The sequence below is a fragment of the Eurypyga helias genome, unplaced genomic scaffold (assembly GCF_000690775.1).
Source record: "Eurypyga helias isolate BGI_N326 unplaced genomic scaffold, ASM69077v1 scaffold15862, whole genome shotgun sequence".
NCBI classification, from domain to species: Eukaryota; Metazoa; Chordata; class Aves; order Eurypygiformes; family Eurypygidae; genus Eurypyga; species Eurypyga helias.
Genome location: NW_010237966.1, coordinates 3,653 through 19,828, shown reverse-complemented (window position 1 = coordinate 19,828; position 16,176 = coordinate 3,653). Strand labels below are relative to the sequence as shown.

The 16,176-nt window shown below is 39.2% G+C and overlaps 1 protein-coding gene across 1 annotated transcript in view; it reads right to left on the bottom strand.

Annotated features, from left to right (window-relative positions):
* The window catches only part of LOC104506657 (STE20/SPS1-related proline-alanine-rich protein kinase-like), a gene marked incomplete at its 5' end in the record, with an annotated part of 37,622 nt that extends 32,429 nt beyond the window's left edge, over window positions 1-5,193 (bottom strand). The window contains 3 exons of the mRNA XM_010147681.1: window positions 2,878-2,945; window positions 4,917-4,949; window positions 5,071-5,193. Coding sequence (XP_010145983.1) covers window positions 2,878-2,945; window positions 4,917-4,949; window positions 5,071-5,193 — 224 coding nt within the window. The remainder of the gene's footprint in view (window positions 1-2,877; window positions 2,946-4,916; window positions 4,950-5,070) is intronic.
* Window positions 5,194-16,176: the final 10,983 nt, after the last annotated feature.

The following is a 16,176-nucleotide window of genomic DNA, read 5'->3' as shown; positions in this document are numbered from 1 at the left end:
ATAACACAAGGTAATCTACACCACTTTTATTCACTACAAATGCCAAAAGTAGCAGCATTTTTACTTTCAAATGCTCAAAAAAATGTTTACCAGCAAGACAACTACAACAGAAGAGAGCAAAAGAGGGGCTTTCTCCATATACAGCTGCCCTAGTAAGCTCATTCACCCTGCAAGGGTCCCAGCATAAGGACAGCCCCGTACAACTGGAATGCAGAGGGCGGCTTCCTGTGTAACCATGTGTGACCGAGGGCCTCCAGGTTTACATCCTATCCTACAGGATTCAGACTTTTATGAAGGGATCCCATACAACTGCCTTTCTGCTAACAAAACAAATAAAAGTGCAACACAGATTACAGCAATAGTTCAAGCACTAACGCTTTAATATTCTCAACACTACTGCCTTCCCAAGACAGCATCTCTGTAACCTGTCACACTACCTTGTGTGGTACAAGCTTGTCAATACTTCACTGAAATGCCAGCTTCAAACCTACTCTGGCCTTTGTTGATCAGACTGGTGAGGTCCAAGTATCGAGGCTCCCTGGGGCTGGGGAGGGAGACGCCTAGTCCTATGTCCACAAAGCAACACTATACTGCTACCACACTCACTGTTTGTCCAGAGTTGGCTTTTCTGAATTTGCTCACTGCAGCTAGACCTAGACCTAAAAATGCAGAACAGAGGAGTCCTCTGCTCTCGGGTGCAACCACTCACTGCCAGGCTAGCACCTCTATTAATGTGCCTACAGTAAGGTCAAAGATGAAAAGCAGAATATACTGACAGATGATTGACAATGACTGGCGAATGAGCTAACTCCCCACAGGTAATCCAGTAACAGAAGAAACCTAAGTGTTTTGGTATAGGGAGCTTGTAGCCCTCGTTCTCAGATACGTACTTCGCAAAGTCCCAACAAAAAGGGTGCTGCTTGGCATACCCCTCACTCCTATATTACCCCCAACAATCCACGCTCACCTTGATTACGTGCTCGCTCTGCCCCTACTCCCATGTTCAGGTTTCCATCAGAAGGAAACCCAGACACTCAGTGCAAACAGGCATAACTCAGCCCATCTCCTACAAACAAGGCAGGACGCAGAGAGAGCTCACATGAGGCCTGGGTTTGCACCCCAGGGCATTCTTCCCCCAGAAGGAGGTCAGCTTAAAGTAACAAAATTCACTCTGCAAAACTATGCATCAGATTTTTGTTATTTTTCAAGACACTTCCAACAGTGTTCCCAGGCTGCAGAGAGTATTTGCTGTTCAAGACTATTTTGTTTTGTTTAAAGGAAACTTACTGGTTGCTAAAATTGAAATTCTTGTTTCTTCCCTCTCTACTAATAACCATCTAAACTTTCATAATTGTAACACATTAATCTAATTACTACAGACTTACTTTTAGGGAGGGGAGGGGGAAGGATTTTTTTCACCCATGAATTAAGAGGATTCTTAACAAGAACTAAAGTTCCTTGTGCAAATAAGAGCTTGGAAACTCAAGTCTCCTAGGATCAATCTTCCTTCACTTCTGGCTTAAGAGCTGCAAAAAACTGAAAGCATAATCCCTGACATTTCACTGTACTTGCAGGACTAAAATATTTGCCCTGTGGATATGCCAACTCCGCAATAAGTGGGTAGAAGCTAATCACCTGATAGGTTTCACCGTAATTTACAAATACCCAGAACATCTCACTAGTACATCCACATAGTGGTATAAATTGGTCTGGTTTGCAAATGGTTTCATCTACCTGTCTGTCAGCAGAGAGATGAAAAAGAATATTGATAGCATAACTGGGCAGTTATGTAAATTGGACAACTAAACTGATTCCAAATAATCTCTAAGTCTTTTCTCTCCCCACAATAAAATTTATTACTCCTCCTTTCAGTAAACAACCTTTGGCAGCCATACAATTTTTTGCAGCTGTCACTAGAAAAGTAGTCAAGGAAAAGGGAAGATAATAGATTTTGGAAATTGGAACTCATTCTGTGTAGATTTTTTTTCTGCCCAATTACTAACAGGTTTTGATGTTACTGTTTTGAAGCTACTTATTCATAAATCTGCTATTTGTTTCAAACACACTGGTTGTTATGTTGTAAATATTTCTCTATTTGATTTTTTATCATTTTGTTAGCATACAAAACCCACAAGATTTAACTTTTCACCACAGCAATGATTAAGAGTTTACAGACTCTCATAGAAAACCTGTCAATACAAACTAGATGTAAACAAGTTTTGAAGTGAGTGGCAGTGAGTTTTTTAACTAAGTTAGACATTTAAAGAAAATGGCTGCAAATACATAAAAAGTTATCAAAGCCTTTTATGAAAAAATGCTTTTATCCAAGAGCTAGACCGCATAATTAAGCAATTCCAATCTTAGTTATAAACTGATTTTAATTAAAGGTATTCTGACTCACTTTAACTATGTATTAACTGAAGTCAGACAACATATTAGTATCCATTTTCTAAAATATGTGTCACTTCTCCACAGTGGCTGATCAAACTTGCCAGTGAAAAATGTTTTGAGTAGGCAACTTGTAATACAGCTATGGTTTATTTCTGTCAGAGGCTGACTGCTGAAGTGTGAAAGAAACTCATTAAAAATCTCTCACTGTGATCCTGCATTGCAAGGAAAAAAAAAAGAAAGAAAATACTTAATGAAGGGTACACTTAGCCTGAAGACACATTCATATTCTGCTTTTCATTTTACACTGTTTCAGTAAGCAATTAAAAGACAGCAATTAGTCAGAGAAACGCTATTCATACTGGTCATACTGGGAGATTAAAGAAGTTAACACTTATTTTACATTAATATTATGAAAGTAATGAGGGAGATCAAGAATAATACAGCCAACTAAAAAGGAATGCTAAAATAAATAGAAAAATCCCTTACCTTAATCTTAAGACAAGATTCACTGCACATGGAACTTCACTATATTCATCACTAACAGCAGGCTGAGGCTATTAAAGAAAAAAGCAAAAAGTCTTATAATGGATGCCAAAGGAAAAAAATATCCCGAAATACTTGCCATGCTAACAGTTTGAAGTTAGCACAGAATATTTTACACATCCTCTAACTCTCAAAAACCTTTTAAACACTTACAGTAACACAGTCTAAAATATAGCTGATACCAGTAAAACAGCCATATTTCAATTACAGAGATACAAATGATAAGGCCTGCATAAAGCATTGAGTGTAAAATCTTTTAATCCACCTTGCATCAAAGCTCCAATGACCTATTAAATAATACACACACAGTGAGAATACCAAGCTACTACTCACATTATTTTTGTGTAACAGATTTGGTTGTTAAAGAAGTCTTGCATCTACCCATCTGCAAAGAGCTAGTAGCATATCAAAGCAGGATCACAGCTCAGAGAATGTCTTTCACAGAGAAAAATCAGGAATATTGATATCTTTCACACTATCACTCCTCCTTCACACTATGAGGCTCTCCCCAGCCCTCAAACCAACATTCATATGAAGTCTCAGGCAAAAGCATATCCTACTTAGAGAGTACCTCAGGGTCCTCTTCCCTACTACGATTTCATACCCAACTTGTGACCACTCACAGAAGCCTGTTCAAATGTTAGTCAAATTGTCTCAAAAATGAAGACTTGCACCACAAATGTCATTTGATGGTTTTCCAAGTTTTTCACTTTTAAGATGCTTTTTTTAAAAAAGTGTTACACAAGATCTGTATTTTATTATCTGTGTATTTTAGCAAATATTTTAGAAAATTTAATGAATATATGGAAAACTACTTAATCACTAAAAGGGGACTAGATTGTCTTCTACTTCCGTTAAGTTCCTTCCATTTGTAAACTACTACTGCTATTATTTCTGCATCTTCAACTGATCTGTTTTTTCACCATATGAGAATGTGCAGCCCAAAGACCAACAGGCAGACACCAACAGTGACAGGCTGCACTAGTCTCAGTTCCAAGTCAACATCTGACGCATTTAGGAAAACAAAAATCAACAGAAGACCTTCAAGCAAAGGCTTTTTTTTTAACTCCTCCATAAACTAAGTAACTCATAATTAAAGATTTACCTCTACAAATTGAGACACAAACTGCAGAACTATGAATTTCTAAGACATAAAAAGACTATGTGGTGAAAGGTTGGGTTTTTTTCTGTACTCAAATTACATAAGACATTTCAGATGCCGAAGTGCTATGTAAACTAGTTCTGCAACGGAAAGACTAGGGTCGTCACAGGAGCTAGCAGGACCAAACCTGGCAGGAAGCTGTTAGTCTTTCAGAAGATTGCTACGACACCAATGAAAATCAGAGAATCTGAAACTTGAGGTGAAGTGGCAAGGGTCACCCAACCCAAGGAATAGACATTTTTCAAAGAGCACTTTGGCTGTACGCCAGTAATACTATTAAGCAATTATTTATAGCAGTTATGCTTCCCACACTCTCAGCACAGGGCCATGAAATTCAATATGGTATTTTATTCCTCTGAATTAATCTACTATGCCACAGTACTGAACTATTTTACTGTATATGGGATGAAGCATTTTAATTACAAGCTACACATCGTGATACAAATCCTAAGAATGAAAAATTATTTGCAGATCTTCTGGCTACTCTGAACAGCCATCGTTACTCTGACAAATAGACAGCAGTTAGTGTGATCGAGTTACGAAGATTCATTAAAAATAGCCAAGTTACCTATCTTAACCAATTATCCTGGCCATGAACATACCATGACTTTAAATTTCCTACCCATTTTATCCAGTGTGTGCTCAAGTGAATTGCTACAGGCCCAACCGCATACAGCTCTATCCTCACAAGTACTTGCCATAGGAAGGTGCAGAACAACACTCCTGCCTCAATCCATGTTTTTAACAACAGAAGTGAAAAAGAAATTGTTTCACTCAAACACTTGGAAGAAAAAAAAAATAAGATAGAGACAATTTTTACCTCTGTGTTCTCCTCCTCTTTTACTCTTCGCGACTGGAAAACAAATGAAATGAGATGTGAGCTACGCAGCTTTTTACATTAAATACCCAGAGATACTAACCATTAACATTAAGACATTGAAGAGTGTAAATGTCTCGGCACTAACCAAAGTTACCTTTTCCTGAGAAACAGCAGCTTTGCCTTCCTCACTCTTCTCATCCATTTCATCGTCACTCCATTCCCAGTCTCCATCTTCTGTTTTATGGAGGTGACCACTGGAACCCGGTACTCGTCTGACCTACCAAAATATTGTGTTCACTATTACACAGACATCTTCAGTCTTCAGTGGTGTTCACGTTAACCAGCAACTCTTCTATTTTTATTCTACATGCTTTCTTTGGTTTGCTGGAGGAGTCACTGGCATACTGGAATATGGAATATCTGACCTCAGGGGTCATCCTTGAGCCAGCAGGAACAGCTAAGCTACGAAAAATTCATCTAGAGAAATGAGGTTTGGACGTATTTTACAACTGCTTAAGAACATGCTCAAGCAAATGACAACTGCTTACTATGAACTAAGCCTTGAAATGAAAGGAAGCTATTCATGGAAATATAAGTTACACAGAAAAGGTTGTTCTTGGGACACAAGTCTTCAAAACTTTAATTGTTCTCTTAAAAGCTTTAAAATGTGTAAAGGCATTAAGGATACTTTAAAAGTAAAATTATCCTTATTTAAAAAAAAAAAAAAGGCAGCTGTACGCAGACTGAGCGAATAGGCAGGCATGCACCACCCAAACTAATTGGGCAAACTCCTGTAGATCACATGCTAACGAGGCTTAATAGAAGTATCCAGCAGCTAAATCTGAAAATCAAATACTCTTCTGATGCCATCATATCTTTTTTTAGAGCCTGACAATAACGCTTGTTTTCCCTGGATCATGGAGCCTATTTGACCAAAACAATAGAACATCCAACAATTCTTCCCATACCCTGGTATGCATTTAAGAGAGCCATGAGATGGCCAGAAGCACAGCACAATAAGCAGTAGCCCCACTGCTGTTTAGAATCCGGTTCTCTATTTCACATTACTGAACCAAGATACAGTTCCCACTGCATAATTTCAAATGGTCGTACAGGTAAGCTCCCCAGCACTATACATTTGTAAAGCTTAAAGCACATACTTTTGAATGATAAAAAAGGAAACAAGTTATTCAGGGAAACAGCCTATACATTGCTGAGAGAATGAAAGGAACAAAGCATTAAGTATTCACAGCACAAAATGGAGAAGTAACTTGGTAGAAAAGCAGTTTCAGGCCGAGAACAACTGCTGGAAAAAGACATCTAATAAAAATAACTTTTTTAGAAAATTATTAACTAGCTGGCTTAGCTCAGAACTGTATATCCTGTTTGCCAGTATCCACAGGAACAACAGCCTGGTTCAACTTTGGTTTCACAGACTCCCGTCCATGCTGTTTTGATGCCTTGCACGGAAGTATACTGAGCACTGATTAACTTGGTTCTACCATCCTGATGGTTAGTGGTAGTGATGGAAACCCCTTCTGCCAGCACAGCCACCTCACAAAACAGGAAGATGTAAAAAAAATAAAGTGATATATATATATAAACATTTTAAAAATATAAAATCTGATTTCTGACTAGAAAAATGACTGGGGTTTCAGCATAACGAAACTTAGGTAAAGACTGGTAGTAACCTTGCTCTAAACCCCTCCAGTTGCTGCAGATCACAATGCGAGGTGAGATGCAGCATGTGACAGATTCCAGCTGCTTTTAAATCCCATCAGGCAGTAGTTCAGCAAAATATATGTGGCATGAAAAAGTATAGGAAATTAGAGTCTGAGCTCATGAGCTTCCAGAAAACTGTGTGATGCAGATATTAATACAATTTTTCCAAAGCAGCTTTTCATAAAGAGCTGAGCACTTAAGCTATTTCTCTGCTGGATTTGGACGGAGCACAGTTTGAAGCTAGTTGGCTTGACACCACAGGAGCAAGTATGAACTTTGGAGCCTTCTTTCAAAACCTTGTGTATACAGAAGCAGGTGTCTTGGTGTCTGTCTGCACTCTTTAACCCTCTTCTTTCACTCCCCAAACACCCAACTGGTCCTCTCCCTTCCCTTCTGCACATATAAGACTTAAATATAGGAAAGGGTGAATTTTCCACAACCTCAATACATTTCTGCACCTTCTTTATCCCTTATGATATTCCTCCCTTGCATCTCTTTCCTTCACAACCAAGTCAGAGCGCCCTACTACTAAGTTTCTCCGTATTTTGTATTCCTTTGTAACTGAGAAGAGGGGAAACCTGTGCAGGACACCAGGGGAATATTCTACTCCATCACTTGAGGGACAAATTCTGCACTATTTTCCCTGTTTCCCATACCAGGCTCCTAACGCACCAATTTTAGCTCTAGCTGCAAATCTGGGTACAAGAAGTTTGCGTGTGTTTGGGAGGGAGGACCAAGCAAAAGTCACCAGAAGCAGTAGCAGAGCAATTTCTTACTCAGCTACGCTCAGCCCAGGCACAACCAGTGGGCTCTTACCATCTACATCATCAGGGATTAGCACAGATACAAGGTAATCTAACAGGCAATTTGGCTGGTGCTCATGGATATAATTTATTATCCTTCAAGGAACAGTTCTGACATAAGCTTTTCTTTACCAGCACAAGCATTTTCCCAACAGTTATACACAAACCTGAGAGGACATCAACCACAACCAAAACCATGCTTTTCAAATAGAATAGAATAGAACAGTTTACATATTCACACACTACATCATGCACTAATCAAAATCTCTTCTGCATCCATTTTCAGTTGCTCTGAAGACTTATTCTAACTAGAATGATTTTAATGGAGCTTAATGATGCTGGCAGAGTGCTATGGCAGAAAGCTTTACTGATGAAGATGGAGTACATTTCAAGTTGTTAAAATAGATTGCCTTCTAATAAGCAATAAACAAATGGCTCAAGGAAAAGAAAGTAAGTTACTACAAAATAAAATACCATGTTAAATTAAATTATTTTCTTGAAAGGTGTCTGAAGGCAGAAAGAAAAAAGTTTTGACTTGTACTCTGCTTCAATCAGACTGATTACCACCAGAACACATATTCACAGAAAAGAAATCATAGTTTCATCTCTAGCAAAGTACCCAACTTATTCAACCTTCAAAATTGTGAAGTTGTTGTCGATAGCATTCTTTTTACTGGTAGGTGTGCTTAGCACTTGCATTACTTAACAATTTAACTTGCACAATTTTTGATTAACAGTGGCTTTGCTCATGCTCAGTTCTGGTTAGAGCCAGAAAGGCTCAGCCACACAGAGAGGGCATGTACCCCAGCTGCCGGACAGAGCAAGAGCGGTGCTTCATGTCTGCAAATAAATTCCCCTTTCGTTCATCAAAAACCTGCATAACCCTAACATCACATATTGGATGGAAATATATTAGCTTAAATTTCTGCTGTAATAGAAACTTACCCTAACAGACTTGATACTAGCACAGCACTGCTTCTCGCTAGATTTTTCTGGTGTCTTTTTCAAAGCACGTTAATTAAACTGTATGTTGGCACAAACACACGGGATTATTTTAGGAGACAGCTGACAATTTACCATATTCAACTCACACTAATAAAAAGCAAAAATATACCAGAAGAAGTAAAGGAATAAACCCTACATTACACAGCTAAAGTCTTTTAGGCTTTGAAATTGTCGCAGACAGGGAGCCCCTTTAAAAGGCCAAGACAACTGAGACAATCTACTGGTTTGCTACTGTGGTAAGAGGCAATCCCAAGATGTCGAGCGGGGCAGCACCAGAACCTGCCTGGGAGAGAATCTAGTCTTTTTATTCTTTTCTGAACAAGTTTTCTACAAGATGTGTAGGTTAAATCAGCCTGTCTTGAAGTCAAATAGCAAAGACTGTAAGCAAAGAGGCAGAAACAAAAGGGGCAGTGAACAGGAAGTTGGATCATCTTGTTTTGGCAGCAGCAATCCCTCAGGATCCTCAAAAATCACACTGAAACGTTTGCAATGCAGCATCATGACTGGAGTGCACAATCTGCCACACCAAGTCTCCTCATGCTTCCATTTGTGCTCCTACAGCTGTGCAGACAACCCAACTGAAAAATTAACATGGAACATAGTTAGCTTGCAGCCAAATCAGCTTTTCAATTTAGCTTCTCATGAACTAGCACAAGTGCTAGAACCTGCACAAGAGGAGGAGCTGGAATATCATTTTCAGACCAATAATCTGTGCTAAGAAAGCATTTTAAATTCCCAAAACCTGATACAGACATAAATATGAACAGGGAACAAATATATCCAGACACAATACACATTTGTTTCCATCCCCTTTCCATGGGCATGCTAGTTTAAGCTCTTTAAACCTGTCACACAATTTTTTGTCATTACTTCTTGTTTCATTCAGCCCAAGTACTAAGCTTTCAGTGTTAGGCACAGTATTTTTTCTTCCCTTCCTAAATGCAAATACTCTTGTGGTGGTTATGGCTGTGAGAGAGTTCATGCTCTTCCCAGTAACAGTCTGGGGCTCTGTTTTGGGTTTGTGCTGAAAACAGTGCTGATAACACAGGGATGTTTTCATTACTGCTGAGCAGGGCTTACACACAGTCAAGGCCTCTTCTGCTCCTCACCCCACCCCACCCGCGAGGAGGCTGCAGGTGCACAGCAGGGACAGCTGACCCCAGCTGGCCAAAGGGATATCCCACACCATATGGCATCAGCACATAAAGCTGGGGGAGGAAGGAGGAAGGTGAGGCTGTTTCTTTCGAGTTACGGTTTTTGTCTTCCCAAGTAATCATTATGCATGATGAAGCCCAGATCTCCTGGGGATGGCTGAAGACCTGCCTGCCAATGGGAAGTGGTGAAGGAATTCCTTGTTTTGAGTTCCTTGGGTGAATGACTTTTCCTTTCCTATTAAACTGTCTTTATCTCAACCCATGAGTTGAGATAAAAGTCACTTTCACTCTTCCAATTCTCTCACCCATGCTGCCGCAGGGGGAGTAAAGGCGCGGCTGTGTGATGCTTAATTACCAGCAGTAGTTAAACCAAAACAACTATAAACACATTGCTGGCTTTTCAGTATTAAAAAACCCTTTCCATAAGTACTTTAGCAGCTTTTTCATCATGAATTAATTTACACAATCAACATTACACGTGAACACACGTTTTCCTACAGGGGAAAAGAAAAAAAGTTGAACTTCCTGCTTCCAGTACCTTTTTTCACATGCTTTCTCATATAAATACCTCTTCTCTTCATGAAAGAAACGTGAATAGCATAATGCTGTTATTTTATGTTCTCAAGCAGTAGCATAGAAAAACATTGTATAGTGTGGATATATACTTCATTGATACCAAATATTTTAAAAGGATATTTTTACTTCAGGAAAAACTGATTTGGTATTTTTTCATATCAAGATACTATCTGTACTTTTAGAAGCATTACAGTGAGAACTGCAGAGCTTGCAGACCAAAGTAGATATGAATCAGCTGTCGGGGTCAACACCCATTGCAATGTTTATACAGTTTATTAGGCTACAACCATCTGTAAGAATTTAAGAATGGTCATAATCAACCAAAACACTCCAGCACTGAACAGTCGTATCTTTGCTTACAAAAGTAAGCATGAAAGGCAACCCTTCAGCACTTTATGTATTGCCCCAATATCTGATAATCCTCTTTTCATATTATGTTTGCTTTATCAAGACAAACACACTTTAAATAACATTAAGAGTCTTAAAACCTTATGTTGGCAACAGAATAAAATTAAAGCAATTTTGTCCCTTAAAGAAACAGATTCTTCTTAAACACCTGTCTTTGGCCACCAAACACTTGTCTTTTGTGCTAAAAGGCAAGTCCTGGTTTTGCTAGGATGCAGTGTATGTTCTGCTCTAAACATTTTTGCCCATCTCACAAAACAGGGCAGAATTAAAGTGAGCACATTTTTAAAAAAGTATGCCAAGTTGCTACACTAAAATCTTCAAATGATTTTCATTTCATCACAATCAAGTCTTTCTGACCTTTTGGATTACTCTTGAAGTGTCTGTCACAGAGTGTGGTAAAGCTCTATATCCCTTTTGTCCTTACAGGCCTAAACAACCTTCAACACAGGAAAAACCTTTTCCAGCAAGTACGCTAAGGGCTATTATAACTGGCCTGTGAGGAGAGGAAAAGAAAAAAAAAGAACAACGATAAACAATCAGAGTGGCACTGGTGCCAGAATTGTTCTGTTAGAAATGCATCTTCATCAGGGTGGAAACAAGGAGAGTGTTTCTCCAGGTTACACTCTCCCATACTTTATTATTTTGATTGCTTCCTTTGAATTTACAAGAACAGGAGTGCAATACACTGAAGTATTTTGCTGAAGAATAGTTACATATATACATGTACCCAACTGTAGCCCGTTAATCACTTGCATTGCACAGTACAACAACAGGAATCTGTGCCTCAGCTGTCAAGCATTTTTAACAAAAACATGGCATGCCCATCAGGGAAGAGGGAGGGAAATGATTATCCCATTTTCTCCCATCAAACCACAGTCCCCTATGGCAAAGATTACAAATTCTTCCCTTTGGCAGTGGGCAGCAAAAGCTACTCTTTGAAATGCTGCAGCTTGTAAAAGTTAACAAAAACGCTGCATCAGGCCAACACAAAAATCAGTACATAGAAATGATGAGGGGAGTTCAGGGGGACTTGCTGGCCTACATGACACTCAACTGATAGCTAGAAAATAAACCAGATGGCTGCTGATGGAAGGTTATAGAAAGTTGTGTTCACCACCACACAAAGTGTTCATCCGTGCATTGCCAATAATCTCAGTCTCACTGGGTAACAGCAGGAACCTGTGGAAAAACTGATATAAACGGCAGCAGAACTGAAGAGATCACACAGCCAGCCAGCAATAACATCATCAAGATGTTTTCAAACAGATATTCCTACCCAAATTCAGAGACAATGAAACATGATGAATGCCTCAAAGGGCATCTCAAGTCCCACTTAAAGAATTTCTTGTATTTCTGACAGAGTTTGACTCCCAGCTCTGCTCAACAAAAGTGTTTCTTGAAACGTGTGTTGAAGAGCTGCCCAGAGAGATGGTGGAGTCTCCTTCCCTGGAGACTTTCCAAAGCCGCCTGGACTTGTTCCTGTGTGATCTGCTCTAGGTGATCCTGCTCTGGCAGGGGGTCGGACTAGATGACCTCTAGAGGTCCCTTCCAACCCCTTCCACTCTGTGAATCTGTAAGATCCACTTCACAAATATGGACATTAAGAATTTTCTACCCTCGAAGTGCTAAAGGAAACTAATGTGGATGAACAATGTCAAGTGTATGCAAGACAGACCATTCATCCCAACTTCTAGTATTACCCAGGGAGGGAAAAGAATTACCTGAAGACAAGAAGGAAGGAAGTTCAAACCATGCTTATTTCAGAGACTTGAAGACATATCTTAGGAATGAGCACTGCGTAGCTCCCAAAGGATGCCTTACAATGATCAAGAAACAAAGAAAGCCCAGACTTTGTGCCCTGTTTATCAACTTCTGATGAGATTCAATGACACTTTACCCTCGAGAGAACAGATAACCTCACTTCTGATTTTATTTTACAGTCAAGTATAGCATTTCCCTCATCCAAACTGCCCTTGAAAGAACGCACTATGTTCTTCCTGATTCATGCTATCACACCCTCCTGTTGTTTAAGTACAGGTAGTTAGTGTGTCCTCTTTCTATGTTCCCCTTTAATTTCTAAGGGGGGATTTTTGAAACTGTAAACATTATTTGGCAACTACACCCACAGTTTCTATAATGACGACATATTGACTGCAAATACACGATTCAACCTGCTGGAGGGAAGGCATCTCTGCTGACCTTAATACACAAGCCAAAACTGTCAGTGGACTTGAGTCAAACTTGCTGATCTCTTGTGTGGCAGTGCTGAAATCAGCAGAAAAGTACAGCAACATGAGAACAGATGCTCATTCTCAAATAGCATTAACAATCAGTATTGTAGGTAGTTTGAATTCCATATTCTCGTTCAGATACGGTTTGCTTCACATTTATTTGTTACAACCAAATTGTAAAATGACCTTGCATTAGTTTTCTTACAAGCTAGCATAAGACGGGTTGTCTAGAACAGTGCTCCTAGGACCAAAATTAACTTCTGAAGCTCCGGATGAACAGGGAAGAAAAGGCAAATGGAAGGTAAGAACAGCAGTCTTAACATCGTTCCTAGCAAGGATATACAACAGGGGTTGTATCTGGAATATTGTAAATACGTGGACTTTCATTACTGGTTATGGTTTGAGCTATTACTAGGCATCTTGTAGGCAGCATGCTTACATTTCGCCCCAATGATTACAGCATTACAGCAGCTGAGAATACTCTATGTATTTCTCCTGATATCCTGCTACAGGCCTCCCATTTTACAGACAGAAATAAAGAAGAGAACAAATGAAGTGATTTATCCAAAGCCACAAAGCAAATCCGAGACAAAGCATGGAACTGAAACAAACTTCTTGTATGTCTACAAAAATAAAGAGGAAGTTCCTGTACACTGCATGCGGTAGCCATACAAATGCAATTTCTCCATCAGCTTTAGTCAAAATACACAGCATCAATAGCTCTTTGTGCTAGGATTATATCTCTGTGAGGGAAACGGAAACATGTTAAAACATACTCAATTCTAATATGGGTTTTATTGTTTTAAAAACCTAAATGCTCCTTCCAAAATAGGACCTAAACTGAATCATAACTTTAGCTAATAAAGAAAACAATGAAAGCCTTCAGCCTTACAAAGACAAATTAGCATGCATTAGAAAACATATTTCACATAAATCAGAAGAGCACACAGGCAATAAAAAATGAATTTGAATGACTGGCATTTAAACTGCACCCAACACAAAAGCAGCTCAGAACATTGTAATCTACAACCAAAAGCAGTTTGTAGGAGGAAAAACTTAACAAGCCACTGACAACATTACCACAGCTGTTGAAGAAAGACATGAACATCAGCTGCAACCGAGAATGCTTCAACAGTTTAGTGAGAGAAAAAAATCACAACTACCACAAAAATATTAAGCATCATGTTATTGTCATCTATGTTGTTGCTGGTTAGAGCTTATTCCAGTATACACCAGTGACCAAGATTAAAGAATAAATTAAGCTGCTGACAGAACTATTTGTCCTCACCCTTTGAAAGCAGGACACAGATAAGTTAACACCCCCAGCCAACAATAGCATGCATTGGCTTTCCAGGAGAATGTCTGCTTAACCAAAGGAACAAGGCAACTGTAAATCTCGTCCATCAAAGCCCAAACCAGGCTGGCAGAGAGAGAACAGATCAGAATGCAGAACCTACCCACATTTCCCAAAGCCTGATGAAAAGCAGGCTACAGCATAAGGAAGCAAAACATAAATTGTTGTCTTCTAGGCACTGATGTGCTTGCTACATGTAAATGTTAGAGACTGGGGAAAGAAGAATCTATTATTCATCACTGATTCTTTTGCTTCTGCAATCTCTTTACAAGTTTATTTTTGCAGGGTGACAAGGAAGGGGATGAACATTTTCTGAATATTAAAATCTTTCTACTTCCTTATTCACAACTACCCAAAATAGCAAAGAACTGGGTCCACTTACAGCTTTAGTATTTTATTCCACTGTCTAATTTAAAAACAAAAAAGGACACACTACGGGATACCAATGCACAGACACATAAAACATTACTTCAGTTCATACATGGTACAACACATGATCTAGGCCACATTAAAAATCCATTCCTTTAGTAAGAATAACACTACGCATCTATTGCATTTTTCCTGATTGTACAGGAATACAACTGAACTAACAGTCTTGATTTTCCCACTATCACAATTATTTAAGCTATTCCTATTAAAGTCTCCAGCAACCGAATATTTGGGATGGAGTCCTGGGTAGATGTAGAACAACATTTTTAACTCTGCTCCACAAAAGAGTACAGTGACCTGGAAGTATGGTAAATAATATGTATTTGTGTAAGCAAAAATTGATGGCATTAATGAACATTAAACACTCCAGTAACATGGAAGGTGTCACGCGAATCTCCATAAATAGGTAACTTAGAGCCCAAACGTAGTTGTTCCTGAATTCTTGGAAAGAGACAAACGTGTAGACCCCACTCATTTAAAACACATCTGCAAGGGTCTTTGTGGAACCCTGACACTGCTCCCTATTCATTTCTAACTGGAGAACAGTCAGTGCTGTTCTCCATTTTTTTGCACTTGCATATGTACAGATAGGCAGTTTGAAACACACATCCTTCTAGAAATACTGCAGTTCAATAAATCAACTAGCTTAGCTTTTTCTGGAGATAAAACTGTCTTTTATTGTGCCACTGATGCCCTTCAGCTACATCTGCTAGTACAGTATTCAAGATACATACAATATCACGTTCCCTCAAGGTGGTTATTTAAACACCTCATCTTTTTAATTTTCTGCAGTCTGTCTTACCTAAGAGCCCAAATGTGAATTTCAGGCAGAAAAGACAAAAAACCAGTCAACCGATGGCTGTGTATTTTCCACTTTGCCTAAGCCTGTGGTAACAGTTCTTACAGGACACAGGACTCCCCCTTACACAGGTTCCGGAAGTTCTTACAGAACAGATATGATTAATTAACTCTTTAAAGTGCCAACAGCACTTGGTAATTGATAAGGTGACGGTTTCAGTGTCCCACACTCCCTCCCTGATTTTTTTAAAATCAGAATTCCATACCCATTTTGTTCTGTGTATTTCTCTCTCAAAAAAAAACCCCAGACCAGCTCCTTCCATACACATATTAAGCTTGCAGAGCTATCATTTTTTTATAATTTCAATATTTAGCACTTTTGCACACTTTGCCTGAACGTTTCCTAATATACAAAAGCAAATTTCAATCCCCGCACCTATACATTTATTTGTATTCCAATGCAACAAAGGAAATCAGCGTATCCTCACATTTATATAAAACACAAGCCTTTTGCTTAAGAGTTACACATTTAATCACAGCTCAGCACTTGAGGTAAAAGGCAGATCATGAAGTCACTTTCTACAGCAAATTTTCATGCAAAAACCAGCAATCTTCTTGCACAAGAACGCCTACACCGTAAGCACGTTTTGGGGGGGGGGGGGGGAAACACCATAATTCCAAGACAGAGCATGAATTCCCACATGCACACATCATCCCCTGTCCAAGATCTGAGGGACTTCCTCAAGAGAAGGCTAGTCCCTATCTAACCCAGTCTCACAG